The sequence below is a fragment of the Stylophora pistillata genome, chromosome 9 (assembly GCF_964205215.1).
Source record: "Stylophora pistillata chromosome 9, jaStyPist1.2, whole genome shotgun sequence".
Taxonomy (NCBI): domain Eukaryota; kingdom Metazoa; phylum Cnidaria; class Anthozoa; order Scleractinia; family Pocilloporidae; genus Stylophora; species Stylophora pistillata.
The window spans coordinates 23,067,839-23,092,700 of NC_142527.1; the positions used below are offsets into that span (position 1 = coordinate 23,067,839).

The window sequence follows — 24,862 nt, forward strand, 5'->3', positions numbered from 1 at the left end:
CTAGTTCTAATCTTAATCAGTTTAAAAAATCAAATTGTCACATGATCCATTCAGTGGTCACTTGTAGTCTGCAAAACACACCTTTGTGGAAAGCTTATCGAGAGTTAAAGTCTAGAACATTCTCCAAGACTAAATTTTAATCGTTTAAAAATCAGCATTATCATGAGGACTATAATACTCCTTATCAAATAAGGGGCAAAATTACTGAATTGTGACTGGTCAATACAGAGGGCGTTTTTTCTTAATTTTTGTAATTGCCCCGGGCAAAATTGCTTGAAAATGATTGGCTGAAAATCGCTTAACAACGGCTGCCGAGGTAAAGAAATTTTTGTTTTTTTTGTAACAATGGCGTCCCATTTTGCGCGAGATCAGTAAGAAAACATTTTGCCCCTTATATTATAAACAAGTAATCACATGGTTCCTCGTAAAATTAAGGATTGATATCACTTGTGTTTTCGGAAGTTGCAGAAATTGCCCACGTCGCTGCGCGACTCGGGCAATTTCAGCAGCTTCCGAAAACACGCGTGATATTAATCCTTAATTTTACTCGGCCCCGTGCGATTACCTATACATATGAAAACAACGGTGTTATATAGAGCGGTCGTTTTTACCACATTCTTGTGTGGCTCTAAATCGTGAACTCCACATAGCTCGCATATCAACCAACTTGATGTCTTTCACAAGAGGTTATCTTCGGATAATTTGCGGTCACACTATTGAAGAGCGGATGCCAAATGATGGCCATTTTCAACAAGTGCAAATTCAGAAGGATTTAGACCTTCCTAATACAATCGATCACAGCTACGCTGGGCTGGTTATGTCATTCGAATAAGAAACGAGAGATTCCCTGAGCTGAACGAAGAAAAAGGAAAAGAAAGAAAGAAAAAAAACCAATAAAAATGATCATGCAAATAAATGTAATCGGCTTTTTTTCCGTTTTCTTGCTTTATTGCTACTTAGAAGCCAGCCAATGAAGGAGCTTTAAGGTGACATGACATCGACGCATGAAAGGCTGAGTAAAACAGACTCGTGAATTCTGAGAGAGACTTAAGGCGGTTAGCATCTCAAACGGCGCCATTGCTTTCTTCGGACTAACATGTAAAGACAAAGTCATCTTAAAAGTGAATTATCGAACAATTTTCCATCGAGATTCTCATCTCTGATTGGAAAAAAATGGTTATTTACGCTTTTGTTTTGCAAAGCAAATTCGAACAAGTTTTATGGGGCAGGTGCAGGGCTTCTAATTTGTTCATTGAATACTTCTTTTTTCCATGTAGCATCTCGCTATTGCTATTAAGATGTAACGATGCCAATAAAGCTTTTACTTTTACGCTAACCTGTTTAAAAATTAACACTTTATCCCTCCAACGCGAAGCGCATTTAATTAATTAGCTAGACCTTTCTAGCGAATTGAAATCCAGATATTAAGGTCTAGTTCACTTTTTCATAATCGACGTGTTTCTTTTTTAATTTCCGGCGCTAAACTCCCTGCCATTCTTTACAAAATGATTTAACATATGTGATAAGGATATCTTCTGGGAACGTCCCATGTATGCTGCCTACTGTTGAGTTATAATACTTGAGAGCAATATCTCAATGGTATTCAGCATCACAAAGATACCATCTAGATCCCCTGTACCTGCCGTGAGTACAGGTAAGTTATAAAACTTCCAGTGTGCCTTTAAAATAAGTTATAAAACTTGCCATGTGCCTTTTGAGCTGGTAATGCCTAAAGTGTCATGTATATGACTCAAATGCATGCAATACGAGAGCCGGGAAATAAGAAGTATAATTTTGTACACGCCTTTAACCTACAGTAAGTAGAAAACCTGAAATTGGCTGGCTTAGTCAGGGAAAATATATGAAAACGGGTCATTCTCTTTAATGTAAATGATAACTCGTTTCCTTTCGTGTGCTTTAACTAAAGTGTAAGTTGAATTTTCGAAAATTTTGAACGTGAGAAAAATTTTGAAGAAAAACTTCTCTGCCCTTTTTAATCGTTGTGGAACAATCATAGTATTTTAATATTTAAAAATATTTGATGAATAGAACGGAGCACTTTGGAAACGTATCTACAAGGCTGACATGTAATAAAAGATGATACAATATTCTATAATAAGAGAAAAGGAGTGTCACTCCTTAAAGCAAATATGCGAGGGAGAAACGTTACAGGCAGTTTCACCGATTTGGTATGGGCAAGTGTCTAAATCAAAATGTCATGATCATGGATGATAACGACGTTTACTTTCATAGATTATTGTATTTTTTTTAAAGTTTTTTAGGCTGCAGATTGCGTTCCACCGACTTACGAGCCCATACAATTTTGTTAGAGTGAAATCTCTACTCTTGCCCATTTATACAGATATCAAATTGCACTCGAGATCACGTGGCTATTAACACTTACTGACAGACTTTATCTCTTAAAATGTTTTCGAGAAATCGCCATGAAACGAAAACAGATGAAGCCAGCACCATCCACCATGTTTTTGACGAAAAATTAATTCAAAACGATTTCCGATTCAGGATGATTTCTTTGTTCAAGACAGAGGCAGTTCTTAACACCGTCCTGTTGTGCTTTCTTTGCTCTTAACTTGCAAATTCGGTGACAGGTACAGAATTACATTATAACGACAGTAGGAAAGAGTTACTCGTAAAGACACAAAACTTCTAGATAAACGGGACAAAAAATATCGCCATATTTCAGTCTAAACATATATATTGAAATGATTCGGAAATCGTTTGGATTTTTTATTAGAGACCGAGGCAAATTTCTTTCGTTCATTTAAATTAGTTCATCTTTGATTAATTCATTTACCATTAGCTTTGCTCAGTCCGCCGATCGATCATAGCTCTTCCGTCTCAATGTAGCTTTTCAAGTTAAAAGGCCATAATATGACAATAATTGACCTCACAGTCTCTCTCCTCAGTCAGCACTCAAAGCACCCCTGTACCATTGCTAACTTGCAACATAAACCAGATCATCCTTTTCTGTCCAAACCCTTGTAGTTATGTTCAACTCTAACAGCCCGATTCAGCAAGCCAAAATACTTTTGCTCTTTATCTGATTGTTTATATCACAGAAGAGGTCAATTACCCTAATGGAGCAGAGATAGCAATCGTCGTGGATACCAGTGGAAATTTAGGCCCAACAAATTATCATCAACAAGAACCAATTGTTAGGAAGATTGTGGAAAAAATCGCTTCAGACGTTGCTAAGCTCAGTATATCATTAGTATCATCAAACCGGGGCCGTGTGCTGTTTATATCTTATTTGAATCCATTTATACAGGATGGAAAGGATTTTCTACTCTAAGAAATGGGTCCATCACTTTTAAAATTACCTTTGGATAAAGTATCGACAGAAGTGTTCATGAAACCTAACTGGAACGTTTCTAAGATTACAATTGTATTCACGGCCGGGTTTAGTTCACACCCCATAAATCACCTTTCTGCATCTGTGGATGCACTAATACAAATAAGTGTTCCAATTTTTTCCTCGCATTTGGTGCACTAGCGGATCCAATTACTCTATGGAGTATTTTACCGAGATGGGACGACATAATTTATGAGAAGAGCTTATACACTTTAAGTGATCATCTTGACGATTTGGTGAAAATGACTCTTCGAGCCATCGGTAAGCTGGAAATGAAATGTAACGAAAGCTAATATCTCTGTATTTTCTTTCAGATCTGTTTTATTGCGTTAACCTTTTTTAAGGGCCAGGATGTATCTCTAAAAGTATACCTTAAAAAGCTTACTGATGAAATGATTTGGCTTTAATTTGCCACGACTGTTTACAAAACATAAATTATCGTAGCTCCTGTTGTTAATCATTGCAGCTAGGGAATTAAAGACGCCTTGTTTACAGGATTTAGACTGATACAGAATGACCAGTGTTTTCTTTACCTTCCTTCGCCAAAAAAGCATCAAGTTGGCCAATTGGATCGCACTATATGATATTTCATTCTTTGTTGAGAAGGTTTCTTTAAAAAATACTGGCAACGTGAGTCTTACGGCGTGGGACAATCATAAAAGTATTGTATGAGGACGTAGTTTAAAACAGTTGTGTAATTTTTTCGGCAGATAATTATTCAGTTCGTTTTAATGAGCATCAAAACTGGTTTTTTGCCGGAAGAAAAGCCGAATTACACTGTGTTGCATCAGGCCGGCCTCTTCCAATGGTCAAGTGGCTGATGAACGGCAAGCAGAACAAAGAGGGAGATCTCAACAAAACGGTTAGTCTCTTCGTAGAATCATCTATCATAGAATCAGTCACCATGTCGCTTCAATTCTCTGAAGTAAACCCTCAGCATGTTGGAGAGTTTACCTGTGAAGCTGAAAACCATTTCAAAGTTACAAGGCGTAATACCAAAATATCAGTTAAATGTAAGGAACTATTTCGCGTTTCAAATTTTTTTTTTGTCCTCATTAGCAAAAATAAGTTCAGTAAGAAAAGAAAACTGATTACATGAACTCTAGAAATTTGTGGCATCTGCAATAAATCAAGGCATCACCATTTTTCCTTACATAACCCATTTTCATTTCCTTTTATTTTACACTTCCACAAAAGCTACCTACCTACTGCAAAACACTAGCCTTTTCTTCCATTGACTACAAACCTGGCATTACTTTTTTCCATTGACCCCAAGTCAGTACGGCATCACCGTTCTAATTCAGCAAGAATACTGTTGCAAAGTGAAAAAGGGGACCTTAAACACTCTTATGATGGGGAATTAAAGCATTAGTTACGTTTAAGAAATTACTTAATCCAGAGATGCCCATTCTATTTGCACGTTGAAGGTTATAGGCTAAAAGTCAGCTTTTGCATATTCAGCAGATACTCTTAGGAGAAACTGATCTTACTTCAGGGCAATCAGTGTTTGAATTGTGTTCCAAAGGTCCACCAGTTGTCATTACGCTAACTGCAAAATACGAGGCATTTCAATCAAACTCAAGAATTACATTGAAATGTGAAGTAGAGGGTCTGGATTATCAACAGCTACATTCTTACCGCTGGCAGTGGAAGTTTCAAGGCAGAGAAATAGAAAGCAGAACAAAGCACAAAGTGTTTATTCATTCTCAGCCTCCCAACGTATGTCAGCTGTCAAGAGGATCTGCCATTCTTGATATCAACAACGTTTCCAGAGAAGATTTTGGACAATACACCTGTGTGATACTACAGTTTCACATCACACGTGCAGAGAGAGAAGTATCTTTTCATTCCTTTAGTAAGCATTTTCTTTATTTTGATAAGGATTCCACTACGTCCTCGATATTCTTTCACAGTCTCTACTTCACAACTTTGAAGAAACTGGCTGCAGCGAAACTGAGATTAGATCCCATCAAAAGCTTTTCTTTAATTGCCAATATCATCATCATATAAGGCGGCATTTTGATGTGAACTATTAAACTTGTCAATATGTTGTTCTGTTGTGTTTTTTTTTTCCTATTTTGGTATCCACGTCATCGTTAAGTCAGTTTCTTGCATTTATCAGCGGCACCACCACCCGAAATTTTCATAGCGGACTCACACAAATGTAGACGTGCTATAAAGCTGCAGTGGAATCCTCCACTTTTGCTTGAGAGTAAAATTAGTGGTTACCAAGTTACCTTTAGATCAGTCCATGGAGAATCTAAGCGCGTATTTAATCTCTCTGGCGAAGTTCGTTCACTCGAGTTTGATGGACTTGAGATGAATACAGTCTATGAACTGAATGTTCGAGTAAGAGATTTGAACGGATTTGGTCTCTGGGCAAAAGAACAGCTAACGACGACTGCAGGTGAGAAAATAAAACCATTGAAAATATCTTTGCCAAGACATATTTATCTTCTGAAGGCAAAGGTTTGTAATCGCCATTGGGATCAGATGTAAACTGCTTATGACACATTTACAACAAAAATGGTGCCGCGTACGACAACCGTGTCAATGTGCAACATCAGAAGCTATATTAAATATTTGGCCCGTACTTATATCTATTTAACCGTGTAAATTGTATCACAGATGTACCAGCCGCGTTGAACGTCTATACGAAACCATGTGGTTGCAGTGCTGAGCTGTCATGGGACAAAACCGTAAACCACAGCTGCTCAATCACGAAGTTCACGATTTACTACAGGGAGTCTACTGCAGAGAGGTTGTCGGCCAATAGCAGCGTATGGACTGTGAAGACTCTTAGCGGGTCAAATGTTTCTGATTATCGTCTCTGGTTGGCTTGTGCCCAGAAATACGAAATCATGGTTATGGCCTGGAATCAAATAGGACATAACGACTACAGTGAGAGCTCTGTGTTGTCAGTACTTACTGAAGAAGGTAAAAATACGGATCTCATCAATAAGCGGCATTGAAAATGTCCCGGGCAATTGATTGAAATTAAATTTCTCATCATACTCTTGTTTTTCTTTTTCATATTGTTGTTGTTGTTGCTGTTGTTTAAATAAATACATAATAAATAAATACTGTGATTCTTTTTGTTTGTTGCTTGGTTTCTTGCGTTCATTACAGCGCCAGAACTCATAATAACGAAGAGGGCCAGGTTCAGGGCCTCCATGAACGGCTGGAAAGTCTATTGTCACAAAAGAAATGTTAATTCCGTGAAATTTTCATCCTGCTGAGTATTATTTTACCATGATCATTATCATTTTTAAAAAGCCCTATTTTGTGATTATTTTATTAATAACTGAGGTATTTATATACTCCTTTGTAACTCTTACAAAGAAAAAGGAAAAAAAACGAACAAAACAACTAAAAAGATCGTGCAAATAAATGTAATTGTTTTTTTTTTTCATTTACTTGCTTTATTGCTATTTACAAGGTAGCCGACGAAGGAGCTTTAAGTAGACATGACAGCGACACGTAGGTGAAAGTAAAAAAGACTCATAAATTCTGAGAGAGGCTTAATTAAGGCAGTTAGCTTCTCAAACGGCGCCATTGCTTTCTTCAGACTAACGTGCAAAGACAAAGTCAACTTAAAAGTGAAATATCGAACATTTTTTTGTCGGGGTTCTCCATCTCTGATTGGAAAAAAAAATTGGCGATTTTACGCTTTTGTTTTGCAAAGCAAATTTGAATAAAGTTTTAAGGGGCAGGTGCAGGGCTTCTAATTTGTTCATTAGATAATTCTTTTCTCCACGTAGCATCATCTCGCTATCGCTATCGAAATGTAACGATGCCAATACAGCTTTACGTTTACTCGTTTTAGTCAACTAAAAGTGTAAGACCGAAAAATTTTCCGTCGGGGTTCCCTATTAGAAAAAATGGCCATTAAAGCTTTTACTTTTACGTTAACCTGTTAAAAATTAACACCCTATGCCTCCAACGCGAGGCGCATGTAATTGATTAGCTGGACCTTTCTAGCGAATTAAAATCTAGAGGTAGCCCTTTGATGTATAACTAACAAAAACCACAAGAAATTTAAGTTTAGTTCTAATTTAAACGACCATTTACACATCACGTTTTCATAATCGACGTGTTGCCTTTGAAATCCGACACTAAAATCCCTCCCGTTTTTTACAAAATAATTTAAGATTGGGTAAGGACGTCTTCTACCGGGGAACGTCACGTGTATGCCGCCTGCTTGAGAGAAATAGCTCAGTGGTATTCAGCATTACAGAGATACCATCTAAATCACCTGCACCTCCAGTCAGTGTCGCAAAGATGAAAGGGGCCAAATATGAGTTGTGGGTCATGTTGCCAAAACTTCTTGACATCTTTCACATTAAGTCTGTAAAACTAAACACATATGCTGATGACTGCCAACTGCACACATCTGACGTAGACCCAGTAGCCTTGGAACAGCGGATCGATCATGATGTACAAATAGCAAACAAATGGTTCGAAAACGATGGGATGAAAGCCAACCCCGCTAAACACCAAGGGATGGTTCTTGGCAAAACCGATTACCCTTTCTCCTTCTCAACCACAAGATGCCTAACACTTTATGGAATAATTCTTGATAATGAACTTAACTTCAAGGAACGCATATCCTCTGTATGTAAAAAAATAAATAATCAGTTCAGTGTCCTCAAAAGATTTGGCAAACTTATTTCTACCGAAATTATGCTTCGCCTTTATAAAACGTTTATGTTACCCCATTTTCACTACTGTTCAATGATATGGCACTTTTGTAACTCAGAGGACTCTGTTAAACTGGACACCTCAAATAGACGTATTTTAAGATTTGTTTTAAAGGACTGGGACTCGAACTACGATGATCTTTTAGACAAGGCAGGTGTGTGTGGTTTAGCCAACAGGAGGATACAAAATATGATGATTTGTATATTCAAGTGTCTCCATCTTGGTAAATATCCGTGCTATCTGAAACAACTAATCAAGCTAAGATCTACTGCTTACTCCCTAAGGGGCACGAATATTTTATCACTTCCTAAGCCGTTTACAACCACATATGGTCTAAATTCTTTTAGCTATTCATCTGTTAAGTATTGAAACTCCCTCCCTGACCACTTTAGGAAAACTGTAGACTATAGCGAATTTAAGAGCAAACTGTCAGCGCACAATTTCTGTTAATATTACATTTATATCACATATTATTATATTAACGATTATTATATTATTATATTATTATATTATGAATTATTTTTATCTTTGAACCTGTTCTTGCTGTAATTTTAAAGTAGTAATTAGGATCGGAGATACTAGCTCATAAGATAATCTAAAATCCGAGGATGAATAAAGTTTATGTATGTATGTATGTATGTACGTTCCTTGAAAGCTGTTACTGCCTAGAGTGTCATGTATGGCTCAAATGCATCGAATACGAGAACCAGGAAATAAGAATTATCAGCTTGTAAACGTCTTTAACCTACAGTAAGTAGAAAACCTTTGATGAACTGGCTTAGCCAGGGAAAATATATGAAAACGGGTCATTCTCTTTAATGTTCGTGTAAAGGGTAACTCGTGTGATTTGACTAAAGTGCAAGTTGAATTTTCGAAAATTTCGACGTGAGAAAAGGTTGAAGAAAAACTTCTCTGCCCTGTTTAATCGTTGTGGAACGATTATAGTATTGAAATATTTGATGAATAGAACGGAGCACTTTGGAAAAATATCTACAAGGACTGTACTTCTTAGCGAGGCAGGACGAGTGTTCATTCTTAGTTGTGACCTGCACTTGATAATAATATTTTGAGTCGTCAACGTTGTCAAAATCAAAGCATCAGTTCTTTAATTTCGGTCCTCTTACATGCTCTTGGAACTGAACTCGGCCTTGCATCCAAGTCTTGTTTCCAAAAAATCCAGAATAAACGAGAAACAGAAGAAAAGAACATGCAACAAACAGTAAACAAAAACGAAGGAACATCCCTGCTTACCTCGACCTTTACCTCGTTTAATAAGAAAGACGTCAAGCTCAGCACCGAATTGATGCTAAAAATAAAGACCCTTTTGCTAGTTAAAATATGTTTATAAGTGCACAGTTTACTTGCCTTCTGAGTAGAGAAGTGCATGAACAGATTTGAGTTCCTAATCTACGAAAAGTTTTTTTATTCAAGAACTAAGACCCGCTCTCAAAGCTCAATCGCTCGTGCATAGGCTTTTAATTAGCTTGTAATTATTTTCATCCCTTTATATACTTTTATTGTCCGTATAACCCTGCTAAATATTTTATACCTTTTACACGCATATATACCTATCTTCATTGCTTCAACTTTACCATTCACTTGAAAATCACCAATGTATGGTCGTAACGTCTTTTTTTATCTTTGACTTTTATTCTCAAAAGTTCTGAATAAAGTCCAAAAAAAATAAAAATTAGGAAAGGAGTGATTTTAGTAATAGTAACAACGTAAACTTGATTTGAATACAAATCAGGTTTTTCCACGCGGTAACTGGTTTTCAAGTGTCTCGAGTTCTGTTGGTTGACATTGGATATAGAGAACCCTCTTAGTAATAAAACGATAAAAGAATAGTGATTGGTACGACCTTTTTTCTCTTAAAAAATCTTTGTTTCATTTTTATAGTTCAAATTTAGGGTTTAGGCTAATTTCAAAAACTCTTTTTTTTTTGATAAAAACTTTGTTTTAGTTTAATAGTTCCATGTTATAGGTGCGCTTATTGATCGATTCAAATGAATTGAATTTTACTGACGCAATATGTTGCTCGCGTGCATCTTGCTACTCAGAAAAATCCTTAAGACGATTGTATCACAGAGATACCATCTAAATCACCTGCACCAGCCGTAAGTACCGCAAAGATGAAAAAGGCTAATTACAAAATTATAAAACTTCCTGTGTGGCTTTAAAAAGAATCAGAAAACTTCCTGTGCGCCCTTTATAGCTAGTAATGCCTAAAATGTCATGTATGACTCAAATGCATCGAATACGGGAGCAAGGAAATGAGAAATATCAGCTTGTACACGCCCTTAACCTGCAGTAAGTAGAACACCTTTAATAGACTGGCTTAGTCAGGAAAGATATATGTAAACGGGTCATTCTCTTTAATGTGAATGGTAACCCGTTTCCTTTCGCGGCTTTAACTAAAGTACAAGTTGAATTTTCGAAAATTTCGGACGTGAGAAAAAGGATGGAGAAAAACTTCCCTGCCCTCTTCAATCGTTGTGGAAATATCATATTATAAAAATATTTGATGAATTGAACGGAGCACTTTGGAAACGTATCTACAAGGCAGACATGTAAATGAAAGATGATACAATATTTCATAGTAAGAGACAGAGAGTTTCGCTCCTCAAAGCAGGTATAAGAGGGAAAAACCCGACAGGCAGTTTCACCGATATGGTATGGGCAAATGTCTAAGTCAAAATGTCAAAATCTTGGATAATACCGACGTTTACTTTAATGGATTATTGTATTTTTTCAATTTTTTTAGGCTGCAGATTGTATTCCGCTGACTTACGAGCCCATACAATTTTGTTAGAGTGAAACCTCTACTCTTGCTTATTCATACAGATATAAAATTGCACTCGAAATCACGTGCTCATCAGCACTTACTAACAGAATTTATCTGTTAAATGTTTTCAAGAAATTGTCATTAAAAGAAAACCGATGGAGCCAGTACTATTTATTACGCTTTTGACGAAAAACTGATTTTAAAACGATTTCCGTTTCAGGATGATTTCTTTGTTAAAGATAGAGGCAGTTCTTATCACCGTCCTGGTGTGCTTTCTTTGCTCTCAACTTGCATCTTCAGTGGCAGGTACAGAATTACATTATAACGACAGTAGGAGAGAGTTATTCGTAAAGACACAAAATTTCTGGATATACGGAACGAAAATGTCGCCATATTTCAACCTAAACATATATATTGAGATGGTTCGGAAATCATATGGATTTTTTATTAAAGACCGAGGCAAATTTCTTTCTTTCATTCAAATTAGTTCATCGTTGATTAATTCATTTACCATTATCTTTGCTCAGTTCCCCGATCGATCAAACCTCTCACGTCTCAACCAATCCTACGTCCTTTGCCTATTTAACTGTAGATTTTATCCTGTCATTCAGATATTTTTACACCACTAAAATGACTTAATACATCGTGGTGTAGCTTTTTAAAAAGCCAAAATATGACAATACATGACCTCTCACTTTCTCTCCTACGCACTCAAAGCACCTCTGTACCCTTGCCAACTTGAAACATAGGTCATATCCTCCTTTTCTGTCCAAACCCTTGTACTGGTGTTCAACTCTAACAGCCCGATTCAGCAAGCCAAAATACTTTTCTTCTTTATCTGATTGTTTACAGAAGAGACCAATTACCCTGATGGAGCAGAGATAGCAATCGTCGTGGATACCAGTGGAAGTGTTGGCATAAGAAATTATCTTAGACAAAAACAAATCGTAAGGAAGGTTGTGGAAAAAATCGCTGCAAACGTTGCCAAACTCAGTATATCATTAGTATCATCAAGCAGTGGCCGCGTGCAGTTTATATATGATTTGAATCTATTTATACAATCTGGAAAGGATTTTCTACCCTTCGACAGCGGTTGGTCACATTTGAAATTACCTTTGAAAAAAGTATCGACAGAAGTGTTCACGAGTCCTAACCGGAACGTTTCTAAGATTACAATTGTATTTACAGACGAAGTTATTACGCACCCTTCAAATTCACCTGTTGCACCTGTGAATGCACTAAGGAAAAAAGGTGTTCGAATTTTTGCCGTCGGATTTGGTAGATACGCTCGGGAAGATAGTCTAAAGAGTATTATAGAGAGTGAAGAAGACTTAATTATTGAGAAGAGCTTATACACTTTAGATGATCATGTAGACGATTTGGTGAATATGATCCTTCGAGCCATTGGTAAGCTGGAAATAAAATGTAACTAGAATTAATAGAATTTATCTCTGTATTTTCTTTCAGAACTGTTTTATTACTTTAACCGATTCCAAGGGCCAGGATGGGTTTATATAGATATACGTTGAAAAGCTTTTCGATGAAATTATTTGCCTTTAACTTGCCACGGCTGTTAAAAAAACGTAAATTACTGTAGCTTCTGTTGTTAACCATTGCTGTTCGTGAATGAAATATGCTTTCTCGACAGGATTAAAATCCACACAGGATGACTAAGTTTTTTATCCTTTCTTCGCCAGAAAAGCATTCAATTGGCCAATCAGATCGCATTATACGATATTTCATTCTTTTTGGAATTGTTTCTTTTGCGACTTAGTTTAGAAAGGTATCACGCCACATTTCAATTATAAAAGTATTTTTTTCTAGTATTTAGACAACGCGTTTTCCACTGAGGACATGATTTAAAACAATTGTGTGACTTTGTCGACAGATAATCCTTCTGTTCGTTTTAATGAGCATCGAAATTGGTTTTCCGCCGGAAGAAAAGCCGAATTAAACTGTGTTGCATCAGGCTGGCCTCTTCCAACAGTCAAGTGGCTGATTGACGGCAAGCAAGTCAACGATGGAGATCTTAACGAAACAATTCATCTCAAGGAATCAGCTACCAAAGAATCAATCACTTTGTCGCTTCACCTCTCTAAAATAAACCCTCAGCATGTTGGAGAATTTGCTTGCGAAGCTGCAAACAAGTTCAAAGTAACAAGGCGTAATATCGAAATGTCCTCAATTAGCTGTAAGGAACTATTTCGAGTTGAACCTTCCTTTTCTTGACCTCACTAGTAATAATAAGTTGAGTAAGAAAAAATTACGTGAACTCTTCTCCTAATTGATAAATCACTACTGGTGGTCGATCCAGATCAGCTGAACGAATTCAAGCCTCAGATCAATTATTTAAAGGGCACACTGATCTTTCCAAAGATGCAATTGTTTATATAATCTTTGATTAGCACGGTTTCGTCATTCCGTTCTTTTCTACACTTTCAATATCTTAAACGTTTTATACGCAGCTTACACCTGTACATGATTTAAGTTAATACCCATCAGGCAATGATAACAAGGTCTGCCATTGGTATTTTCTCTGTTGCGTATAAGGGTCAGTTTTATTTACATGAAACGCATTCCACTCTTTGATGATTAACATTCCTAATTTTCTATTATCCGGACTCTCGATTATACGGATTATTTAGTCCGGTCCTCTTATGTCAGGATAATCGAGGTTCGACTGTAAATAACGATAGTTTAGGTAATATTATCAACACTCTATTAAAGGTAGTTTTATTATTGTAGGAGAGCTGGAGTTTGTAACTGTAAGCGTTTTTCTCTCCTAAAACAAGCCAGTTTGTTCAATTTTGTTGCAGGTCTTCCTGATTCACCGACGATTCTGTACGACAACTGTACAATTTCTGGGAGAAATGCTACGGTAAAGTGGATTGCACCCAAACCCCATAATTGCAACATCACCATGTACTCTATTTATTATAGAGAGACAGAACCAACTACGGGGAGCTGGAAGCAATTAAACGTTACGGGAATTACAAGTTATGAACTGCATCTTAAGTATAGCAAGAAATACGAGATCACAATTGCTGTTTGGAACAAACTGGGACGAAGTAAAAACAGTGAGGCTTGGGAACCTAGAACAGCACAAGGTATTTAAATTATCGCGATCAATAAGAAATCAAAGTCTGTATTTGAAACTCTCGCCATGGTGTAAATTAGGAGGCTACTTTAGACCTTCGAGCTTCCTCTAGTGATGCTTTTAACGTTCTCAGTAGTATAATGAGTTCTCTTTGTCTGCGCTGAGATAGAATGCGAATCATTCTGATCATACGTACATAGTCATAGAAGTGAATTCTTCGTTGTTGCGGACTATCACATAGATGCAACCTATTTGCATCACATGGTGCAAAATCTCCGTTGTTGAAAAATACTTGTCTCGAAGGAAAATAGACAAATTCAATCCCGTGAATAGCTAGGCTGGTTGTTGTTTGTTTTTGGATTTACTCGTGGACATCTAGCCGGCTTTCCAACGCTTAAAAATTTGTCCAATTTGATAAGTCAAGCATGGAGCTTATTTTTGCTCGTAGAATTTTCTTTCGGTTAATTTGGTTTTTGTTTTACTATTCCCTAATCACTAGTAAATTACCTATATTTAAATGGTTAAAATCTGCTTATTTATTACTACTGGCCAGAATATTCTGATTAAATGTGTATTGCCTTTTTTTCCGCGAAGGAAATATTCAAAGTAATGAAGATCATTCCTTTCACAAATCTTCCACACATTTAACCCGGCCTTGAAATTATTCTCATGTCCACTATATTTACAGATGTGCCGTATAAACCAACCCTACATCAGCCAATTCTTGGACAGTGCAACATCATTAACGCATCATGGAGTCCACCTACTCGAGAGGCACTTGGAGATCCAGTGACTGGTTATATACCTCAGATTAAAAGGACTGGGTCTGAAGGATCTTGGATCAACTGCACATTTTTCAGCGCTTTAAATCCAATGTCATGTCTGTTTACTGACTTGACAAAATATTCAAATTATGATGTAAGAGTGCTGGCAAAAAATATCATCGGATACAGTTTGCCATCCAACGTATTGAAAATTTCTACAAAAGGAGCAGGTATGGAGCAATATTCATCATAACTCAATAATAAATTCTGATTTAAATAAAGGCTAAACTTGTTTTATACATCACTAATAAAATAACAGCAATGTCTTTAAGCAGTTAAAGATCTTTTTTCATTTAAGAAGGAAGAAAAGAATTTCTAACCGTGAGTTGAACACGAATCTAAAATGTAGTTTACGAGGAAGAAGTGATTTCGAAAAACATATAACTATAGAAAATTAATTGTTCATTTTGTTCCTTGCCTTCCTTTTGGTGTCGCTCATCCCCATTTGAAACCCAGTGAAATGGATCGTAATAACTCAGGAAGCTCCACCGTAAATGTTGGACTGGGTTTCTTATATAAGTATTGAGATGTACTCAGTGCAAACTCACTGAATTAAAACTGTCTGTCTTAGATGAGATTCAATGCTATTGGTCAGACGATTTTTCTCAACTATGAAAAATATCGCATAGACCAATCAAAAGCCGAATACCAACCATGAAATAATCTGTATGTTTGCCATTCAACGTATCAAGAATTTCGCCAGCGAATCGGTGTCGGCATTCTTATGAAGTTGTCAATGTAATTCATTTGCTTTATGAAGACAATGATCCATTTGTGACTGCGGCAATCGTAACTTCTCAACACCAGAATTACTGATAAAGAAGGCGATTTATTGACGGTGAACGATGTAGGTTGAAACTTAAAAGTAATAAGTAAATACAAAATGACAACGCTGAGCCAACTTGAAACGACAATACTTACATTGTCACGATTACTGCAAAACTGCGCTTGACGAAAAAACACTTTCAGAAGACGAAATGAAGAGTACAGGAGCTGTTTGAAAGCGAACTGCGACTAGCGCGACTACCGAAAAAGAAAAAGCGCCCTGAAGAGAGAAAGCTAAGTTTATATACGCACGAAAAACTAAAAATTAATGCATGCGAGAACGACTAACTGAAAGTGTAATTGCCACCAGTAATTTCGAAATAAAAAATAATGAACGAAAGAATGCTATAGGGAAAACAGAAGCTAACTAACCGGTGAAAAAACACTTAATGGACGACGAGAAACAGCAACAACACAGAGGAGACACCCCAATTAATAATTGAATACATTCCGCACGCTAAGATCTTACACCATTCAAATGCACAGCCTCAAATGTATGTGTCTGTTCTAACAAGATACTTTCTCTTTGTTATTTTTAGAATTACCCTCAATTAAAACAAGAACTCTGCTTATCTTATTCCTAACAGCATCATAAGTGATTTTGGACGATTATGTCAATGTTAAAATCATCATATTAATGTTCCTAACTCTTCTTTTCAAATTTGCAGACCAGCCTCACCCACCTGTGATAGTCGAAAGGAAAGTGTCAGGATGTAACGTGACCCTCACGTGGACTAAGGCTCTATCAAAAGACTGCCCAATACTTTTCTACACAATCAGCTACAAACAAATAGGCGCACCTCCTGATGCCATCGAGTGGGCTATGATAAATATTACCGACGTTACAGTCAATCAAGTTACCATTATGCTAAATTGCACCACTACTTATGAGTTTCAGGTCAGAGCTTGGAACGAGCTGGGAGGAAGTGACAATTCTATGAGACAGTCGGCAACTACAGACGGTTTACAGTCTCAGTTTGAGCAGAAGATTACGGCACAACACCCACCAGGTCTGGACAGGAATTCACTGAAGATAGGATAAGTTATGCAATAAATTGATAATGAGAGAGGAAAAGAGATGTATATTTTGCTGGAAAAGTTTAAAAATGCTGTAATGATCATAATCGAGTTCGTTTACTTCATAGATTCTTCACTGCTGACCAGTAATCTTGTAAGAGTACTAATGGCCTGTTTGGGGTTTTTGGTGGTCATCCTGCTGGTTATTGGTGTTTGGTATTTCCATAAGAATCGGGCGACTAAACTGACAAAAAGGTACACGTTATTACAGCTTCTAAAACCCATAGCTAAGTGAAAAGTAATGACCAAAATTAGAAACGGTGAAGTTTTTTCAAGAACTTTAAACACGAAGGCGCGCTATAAAAGGAGCCTTAGGTCCCACCGGACCATTTGTCAATCAACCGTCGTGTGATGTAGAACTGTTAGAGTCAAGTCAACTTGAGCTACAGCTACTCCAAAGCAGTGAACAACGGGCGCATTCCTCAAAATTGTTTTATGTCTTCATCACAATACAAGAATTTTTGAGATTTGTATTTCCTTTCTCCAATGGAAACTGTCTTTATTTGTGGCGGTAAATTTGAGATCGAAGTCGGTGGTTCGCTCGTTACCTCGTGCCACCATGCTGGTGGAACTAAACAATAGATATCTCATTAGCTCCTTTTGTTCGTCTACCAGCATTTGAATTTGACCCGCACACGTCAACGGTGAGTAACAAATGAGCCTAGGTCTTCCTAGGGAAGACTTCTTTATATAGCGCGCCTTCGTGTTTAAAGTTCCCTTCGACAGATTCACTCACATTTAACAACCGATCATTGAAGCACATGCCAGGACCATAGTAGGAAGTGTCAATCATACAAGAACGTTATAATGCAACAGAATCAATGAAGTAACTCCAGCTCTAAGTATTCTTTAACTGCTAAGAACATAACAGAATTCTCTAAACGAGGAGCTAGTAAGTTACCAGTTTTATCTTAACTATAACATCTCTTTCAATCAAATTTTATTCTTTCTGATTTTGGAGCTGTGCGAAATCCATCCAATTAGAACAGAATTGCTCGAGGCACTGGGTGAAGGAGCTTTTGGAAAAGTTCACAAAGCTAGACTTCATGATAGTTTGGATTTTTTTGCAAGCAATGAAGGATTTTGTGGACGAAACAGGCAGTCAACGAAAGTAGCAGTGAAAGAACTACATGGTATGAGTTATCAACGGAATTATGTTATGTTAATGTTTTATGTTTGTATGCTTTGGTTTTACCTTATGCTTAACGAAGACTACTCAGTAGAATTCGCAATACAGTTTGAAAACAAAAATCCCTCTACTTGATCATTACCACAAAACCACTAAAATTAAAATGATGCATATTTGTTATGTGAATTTCTAAATTAAGTTTCCTAATCTAATAAACACTTGATTGCCTATGCAATACAGAAAACGCTAATGAGGAGCAAAGAAGGGAATTTTTAGAAGAGATTGAGCTCATGAAGCAAGTGGGAAAACACCAGAATGTGTTGAGTTTCCTCGGCTGTTGGACTACAACTAAACCTTTTCTTCTGATGATCGAGTATGTAGCCCATGGAGACTTGCTTCAATGGTTGAGAAGAAAAAGAGTTCAGGTAAGTCTGAGAAAGAAAAAAACCACAAATGAACACCAGTCTCTACCGAATTACCTGGTTAGTGCCTGCATCTCCTCCAAGTTATTTTGCCGTATGACAACACTGCGGTCAGAATCTCGTATTCTGCTCAGCCATTCTCTTTTATTTTTGCACACTAGATGTTCTCCGATTGCTTTCGAAAGTTAATAACTACAAAATATCAATCATTGATGCCAGGTATTTAATAGCTCAGCGAAAAGAATGCACTTATGGTGGTGACCATAATAAGAAACTTTGCTCCAACGCAGAGAACAGACTGAACTTTTTTTTTTATTCCTTTTCGTCACACATTTGACCAAAGTAAGAGGAAAAGTAAGTAAAAAAAGATGTAAATCGAGATAAATCATTACTAAGTCTTGTTCTTAAAGATTAACAGTTCCTCTAACAGTGAGCCTGGAGGAACTAGTTTTTACGCCGAAAACAGGAATCTCAAATCAACTGCAGAAGAGGTAAACATGAAAAACAGAAATACACTTGGAACCAGCTGTTGATTAGTAAGGCACTGAGGAGGCTTCTAATGGATTCCCCCAAAATGATACCGAACTGCGATTCATGTTTATATCTGTTTAACAAAGAAAGAGATAAAGGCCAAGAGAATCATGTTGCGCAACCGCGAGCTTAAAACAAACAAAGAATAAGCGTCCACCGACAGAGGAGAACGGAAAAAACAATATAACTCTAGAGGTAGAATAAGCGTCCACCGACAGGGGAAAACGGTGAAAAACACTGTAATTAAAAAATGTTTTATGAAAGGATAGTGATTGACTAAAAATCTAAAAGAATAAGGATAGAAAAATTAAAGCAGATCTAAACATACTGCGCTTTTGAGTTTTGACGAACTCGTCCTCAAGGATAATCAAAGGTTACTTCCTTGTAATTAAGTTGTAATATTGTGAGTTGAAGGATTTTTCTCTCTCTGTGAGAGGTATTCACCCGAAATTAAAAGACGTTTCAAGTAATTGAATATTGCGTTCCATTACGGTGTTCCATAATCTAATTTTAAGAACCCTCTTCTTCGATCAGGTCCGTGACGTAAGTGACGAGAACAAACTGGAGGCATGCAACTCTGTCCCATCCCCTGATGACAAATTACAACCTACTGAAGCTGAAACTCCTCAGGTGGTTTTCTCCATTGAGCTTCCAGGGGGGGACGTTTTGACGGAGAAGAAAGACGAGGAGTGCAGTGATGATTGCGAGTCATTTGTTCCAGCTGATCTCCTTTCACTAGCCTGGCAGATTTCAAAAGGCATGGTAAGGTATAAATGTTTATACAGACGTCCCGAGACTAAAGTGCTTGTCCAATGTTCTTTGGCTGTAATAATTTAGCCTTGACACTTCATTTGGGTACTAATCAGTAATTCTAAGACCAAATAAAAAAACAGACAAACTTCTTTGATGAGGAAGATTATCGAACCTCAGTATTGCTGAGGAAATTCTGCATAGGAAACATTGTCCTATTAAGGTTCTCAATTTCATGCATATTCCCGAGAAGGGTCTCCTCCCCTTCGAGCAATCAACAAATTATTTTTACTATCTCATCGGTTAGGCCTACCTCTCCGGGAAGGGGCTCGTCCATAGAGATCTAGCGGCGCGAAATATTCTAGTCGGACACGGTAAACGGCTCAAGATCGCGGATTTTGGTCTAATGCGAGAAATGTACCACGAACTGCATGAGGTAAAAAAGCATTCAAAGCTACCAATCAAATGGATGGCGCCTGAGTCACTTTACAAGCAGATATTTACGTCAAAAAGTGATGTGTAAGTAACTTTAATCCTTTTCCAGTTGCTTAACGAAACTATAGGTAATGTAATGACAGCGACTACAAACCAATGATAGCAGTTGATGATCACGACCAAGATGATAGTGAAAATAATCTCAGTTATAATAATAGTAATAATTATAATTATAATAATAATAATAATAATAATAATAATCATAATAATAAAGAAAAATGCAGGGGGCAGTGCTCTCGGGCACGCTGAATATTGCCTGGACTTTCAAGGTAGCAGTTTGAATTTCTGTTAGAAGGAGGCCGTAGACACAACGGAAAAGCTTCTAAGGATTAGTTAATGTACATTTATTTTTTACTCCATGGCGCACAGGTTACGGTTTTCGCCCTGTGCTGCCTGATTAGAATGTAGCATTCAGTTGATTTCTCTGCGACATAATAATAGTGATGATGAGGATGATGATCATAGTAGTAATTATGATTAAGATGTGTAAGTGAATTGCTTTCTTCTATGGCCGCTTAAGGGACCCAGAGGTGAATGATTGATTCTTTGACACTGCTATTGATATAACCTGCACTACAGGTGTATTTTTTGCGTTTTACGGCCGAACGGAGACAAGTTCCGGGCGAGTGCGAAATTTGGCGCAGTGCTTCAATTCATTATATTATATGGTTATCCTCTAACTCATAAATTTGATCTAACTTGATAGATTTATTCATTTTCTTTATTTTTACAGTTGGTCGTACGGAGTAGTCATGTGGGAAATTGCAACTGTCGGTAAATTAACTTTAGATGACAATAGCAATCAAAACGCACAGATTACATGACAGGGATCTCGTAAAGTCAGAATCCGATCTTTTCCAATTTTGCGCCATAATGGGATATCATAATTCAACAACATAATTAACTGGAGATTCCTGAGATGAAAAATTTTCGACTTTTTAATATTCTGCAATCTGCCAATCCCCAAATATCTATCATTTTTTCTTAAACGGCTTTCAAAGCCTGTATAATTTGAATTTTGTGTTCTACTGGAATATTGCAAAGTCAGGATGTCCACGGATAACAACTTTCCAAAATGCTGTAATTAATTGTTTAGTAACTCTTAATGTGTGCTATTTTGGGTCTAGGAGGCTCTCCATATCCCCTGTTAACCAACACAGAGCTCATGAGACGCTTGAAGACAGGCTACCGCATGGAAAAACCTGATTTGTGCTCAGATCAAGTGTAGGTTGATTGTTAATGAGATTAATTCATTTCCTGGTGGATTTAATCACGTGTCAAAATTCCTCTCATATTGTAAACCTGTTGTGACACACTGGAAGCTAATCACCCAATATTCTTACGCTAACATAGTCTTTATTCAAAATTTAGGATTTGGTTTCAAATCCGCTTCATCTAGCCAGCTTGCAAGCGGTAGTTTATGCTTTCAAGCGCGGGATTCAGCGCGGCGAATATTTGATCGCCGTATTGGATGGGTGCAAGATCTTTTTCTCCCCCCTCGCTTTGTAACTCGTCCCATTTCCTCCACCCGTCCAATATGGCGACCGAATATTCGCCGCGTTGAATCTGGAGCTTGAAAACACAAACTACCGTCCTCAAGCAGACTAAGTTCCCTGATCTCCTAAATCTGGTGACTCAGAGGAAAATTATACATGGAGTGCTGAGGTTTGGAGATCATTAGACCTTTTGATAAGAGTTATTCATTTTTCCTTTTCTTTTTAACCTCAGTTACTCTTTGATTTTGGATTGTTGGAAACAAGACCAAGACGAACGACCTAGTTTTCAAGAGATGGTTGGAAGGCTGGAAGAACTGATGCATCAAGAAGTTGAATACTTTGATTTTAACCAAGTGGACGAGTCAAAAGATTATTATCAGGTGCAGGATTCAGAGGCTGAAGACTCGGAAGATGAGAATGACGATGTAAAACTTTACAGCACATGATGGCTGACAACACTAGCTTAGTCTACTTTATTATTACTTTGTTGGGAATTGAGGCGTATTTTGCGGGCTAAAATAGAAGTTTTGGCTGTCTAAAATAACGTAGTAGTTGAGCAGAGGGATGAAAAGGAGTGAAGTTTTGATGAAGTAAGCCACCCGACATAAATCCCCTTTCCTCTTCTTCCGTCTAACTGCCATCCCTGAACACCCCTCTTGCGGCTCATGTGACATAGAGCTTGTTGATCCTAAGGACACGTGAGTCAAGTAGTTTTGGCGGGGAAAGGTTTAAGCGCAGTGAGACCTGTGACTCACGTCCTAAGATCTGTTTATGACCACCATCGTTGTTATCACATCATCGTTGTTATCAAATCAAAGGTGCCAAACTTCTAAAGTTTGAATTCACTGAAGGTTTTTTTTGGCAAGAATGGTTTTGAGCAGTACCCTCTTTCGATCTTTTATTTCCCATGGCAGTTTTTATGACATTTTTCATGCATATTCGGGCTGACAGTCCATCGGGGATACCAAAGGCCGAGGGCGCCTAAGCGCTTCAAATCAGGTCGCTACACTACAAAAGGACTAAGATCCTTGATTAAGGGTTTAGGAAGCATCTCCGGTAAGATTAATTTGGAGAATATCCTTTTATTTATTTATTTATTTACTCAAATTCAATTACACAGATAATCAAAACAAAAACAAAAACAAGGAGTTAAATATATATACAAGTATAAAAAAGAGATATCTGAGTAATTAGGCCAGTTTATACAGAATTCTAGATTCCTTATTTTAAATAAACTGCCTGTGATAAAATACAAAAAAATTAAAAACTAACTTAGACAAATAGCAACAACAATACGTAATCAAAAATTATAAAAATTTATCCTTACTTAAGTTAAATTTACTGATATAAAACTGATTCACTTTCTTACTAAACAATGATACTCGATCAATTGTCCTAATAGCTACAGGCAGGTCGTTCCATAAATCCACAATGCGATTAAAAAATGAGAATTTAAAAACATCGGTTCTAAAGCGACCCTTGGCAAGTATGGCTTCTGTGTTCCTCATATTGTATTTATATGATTTGAAGCTAACATATGATAGGACGTCAAAATCAATGTGCCCCTTCAGACATTTAAAAAAGAAACATAAATCTAACACCTCCCTTCTAAACTCGAGAGGCAAAAGACCTAATTTTAGTAAACGTTCTGGATAAGTTAAATCACATTTCAAGATAAATTTGGTGGCACGCCTTTGAACACGCTCAAGGGCCTTAATTTTTGCTTTAGTATAGGGAGACCAAACTTGAGATGCGTACTCCAGCTGCGGTCGTACCAACGATTTATATAGAATCAACATAGTTTTTTGGTCGCAATCAATGTTGCACGTTCTATAGATAATACCCAACATCTTATTTGCTTTACTTATAGCAAAGTCAATGTGATCGTTCCAGGATAAATTTGAAGAAACATGAACGCCTAGATCTTTCTCAGTTGAAACGACTGCAACCTGTGACCCACTCTTTTTACCCCAAAATATCCCAGTTCGCCCCATAACATGTGATTGTAGTAAATCTGTAAAATGTGTTGAATGTCCTCGTTAAATTCCAGCAAATTTAATGTCTCCTGGTGCAATACCCGGAAAACATCGAAATTGAGCCCTAAAAACATATCTTAAGACATTCCTCATTCGAAAACATTTTAGTTGAAAAAATAAGTTGAAATTGTTAGTTGAGTTCAGATCACTCTGAGAAGCATTTAGAAACTGCTATGGTTTACATACACAATTTAATAAAAATAGATTAACGCACAAAGATACAAAGCTGAAAGTGTGAGTGTAGGTTTGTGTTGATTTGCGTGGTATGCAAATTTTCTTCCGCTTTCTTCCGCTTTCACAACACCTCTGTCTCTTCTGACAGGTCCACTCACATTTTCAAACACTATTAATGCTCGGAACCTTGCCCGTTTGCATGTACTCGTTTGCATGTACTCGTTTTTCAATGCATAGAAACCTCAATTTAACAAACCTCTATCTAAATAAGTCCTCGGTATAACGAACCAAAAGAAAGGGAATTTCCGCGCTCTTTCTCTTGAATGAAAGGTGCAATTTAACGAAAGACGACAATGAGGCAATTAGAAAATGTTTTATTAAGCGTCTTCAGCAATACCACAACGGCAATAGCTTTCGCTAATTTTTTTCATGGCGAAACTATGAAAAGGGTGTTATCTCCCAGAGCATAACTAATCACTATTTTATTTTAATCATTTTATTAATTATTCTTAAATTTAGATGAATGTAATGTCACTTGTCGTTAATGTTTTTCTCGGCGTCGCCTTCGTGACTGCTTCACTTCCCGTTTTAACCCCCAAATTATTGCGTGCAATGGTAATACCGCTCAAAGTAAAAGAGAATTCGCCTCCTTTTGGAGTACACTTTCTTTAATCTGACCGTCACGTTTACGGATACGAACTCTAATCTTTTTTACTTTTGTAACTCTTCCGTTTTTAGCACAAAGACACTAAGAAACTTTCAATGACTTTCTATTTAATTTGTTAGCGCGCTTTGTTTGATTTCTGTTCCGTGACTAGCGAATATCCGCTCGAAGCTAGCTACATAGAGCACTCTTCATTTCTATTTCCCGTACGTCAAAATGTAAGAACTAAATTCGCCTTCTATTAGCAAGTAGCTCAGTTGCGAGGAGTCACTGTAGCGAAAGCATTTCGGAGCCGAACGAAGTTTAGGAGTTCTCTACCCCGGAGTCAAGATCCGATTTTTTACCGCCTGTGCTGTACAAAGACTGCCAGCTTAAGTGAATAAAGAGTTTGATGCTGCTGCTTGTCTAAAGTTCAACACTGTGGTTATACTGGCGAACTCCGGTGCACAACACCACGTGTCTGCGGCATCGGGAACGCGACAC

At 37.2% G+C, this 24,862-nt stretch overlaps 1 protein-coding gene across 1 annotated transcript; it reads left to right on the forward strand.

The window, feature by feature from the left end:
• The first annotated feature begins 4,031 nt into the window (after positions 1-4,031).
• Positions 4,032-22,771, forward strand: LOC111320094 (uncharacterized). The gene is made up of 22 exons (XM_088734498.1): positions 4,032-4,386; positions 4,899-5,381; positions 5,475-5,780; positions 6,002-6,338; positions 7,525-7,987; positions 8,730-8,824; positions 11,080-11,165; positions 11,712-12,266; positions 12,748-13,050; positions 13,676-13,966; positions 14,645-14,950; positions 16,274-16,615; positions 16,751-16,877; positions 17,499-17,508; positions 17,554-17,815; positions 18,052-18,236; positions 18,644-18,724; positions 19,299-19,526; positions 19,822-20,033; positions 20,743-20,783; positions 21,137-21,233; positions 21,738-22,771. The coding sequence occupies exons 1-22, from the start codon at positions 4,179-4,181 to the stop codon at positions 21,949-21,951; spliced, it is 5,232 nt and encodes a 1,743-aa protein (XP_088590624.1). The 5' UTR covers positions 4,032-4,178; the 3' UTR covers positions 21,952-22,771.
• The last annotated feature ends 2,091 nt before the right edge of the window (positions 22,772-24,862 follow it).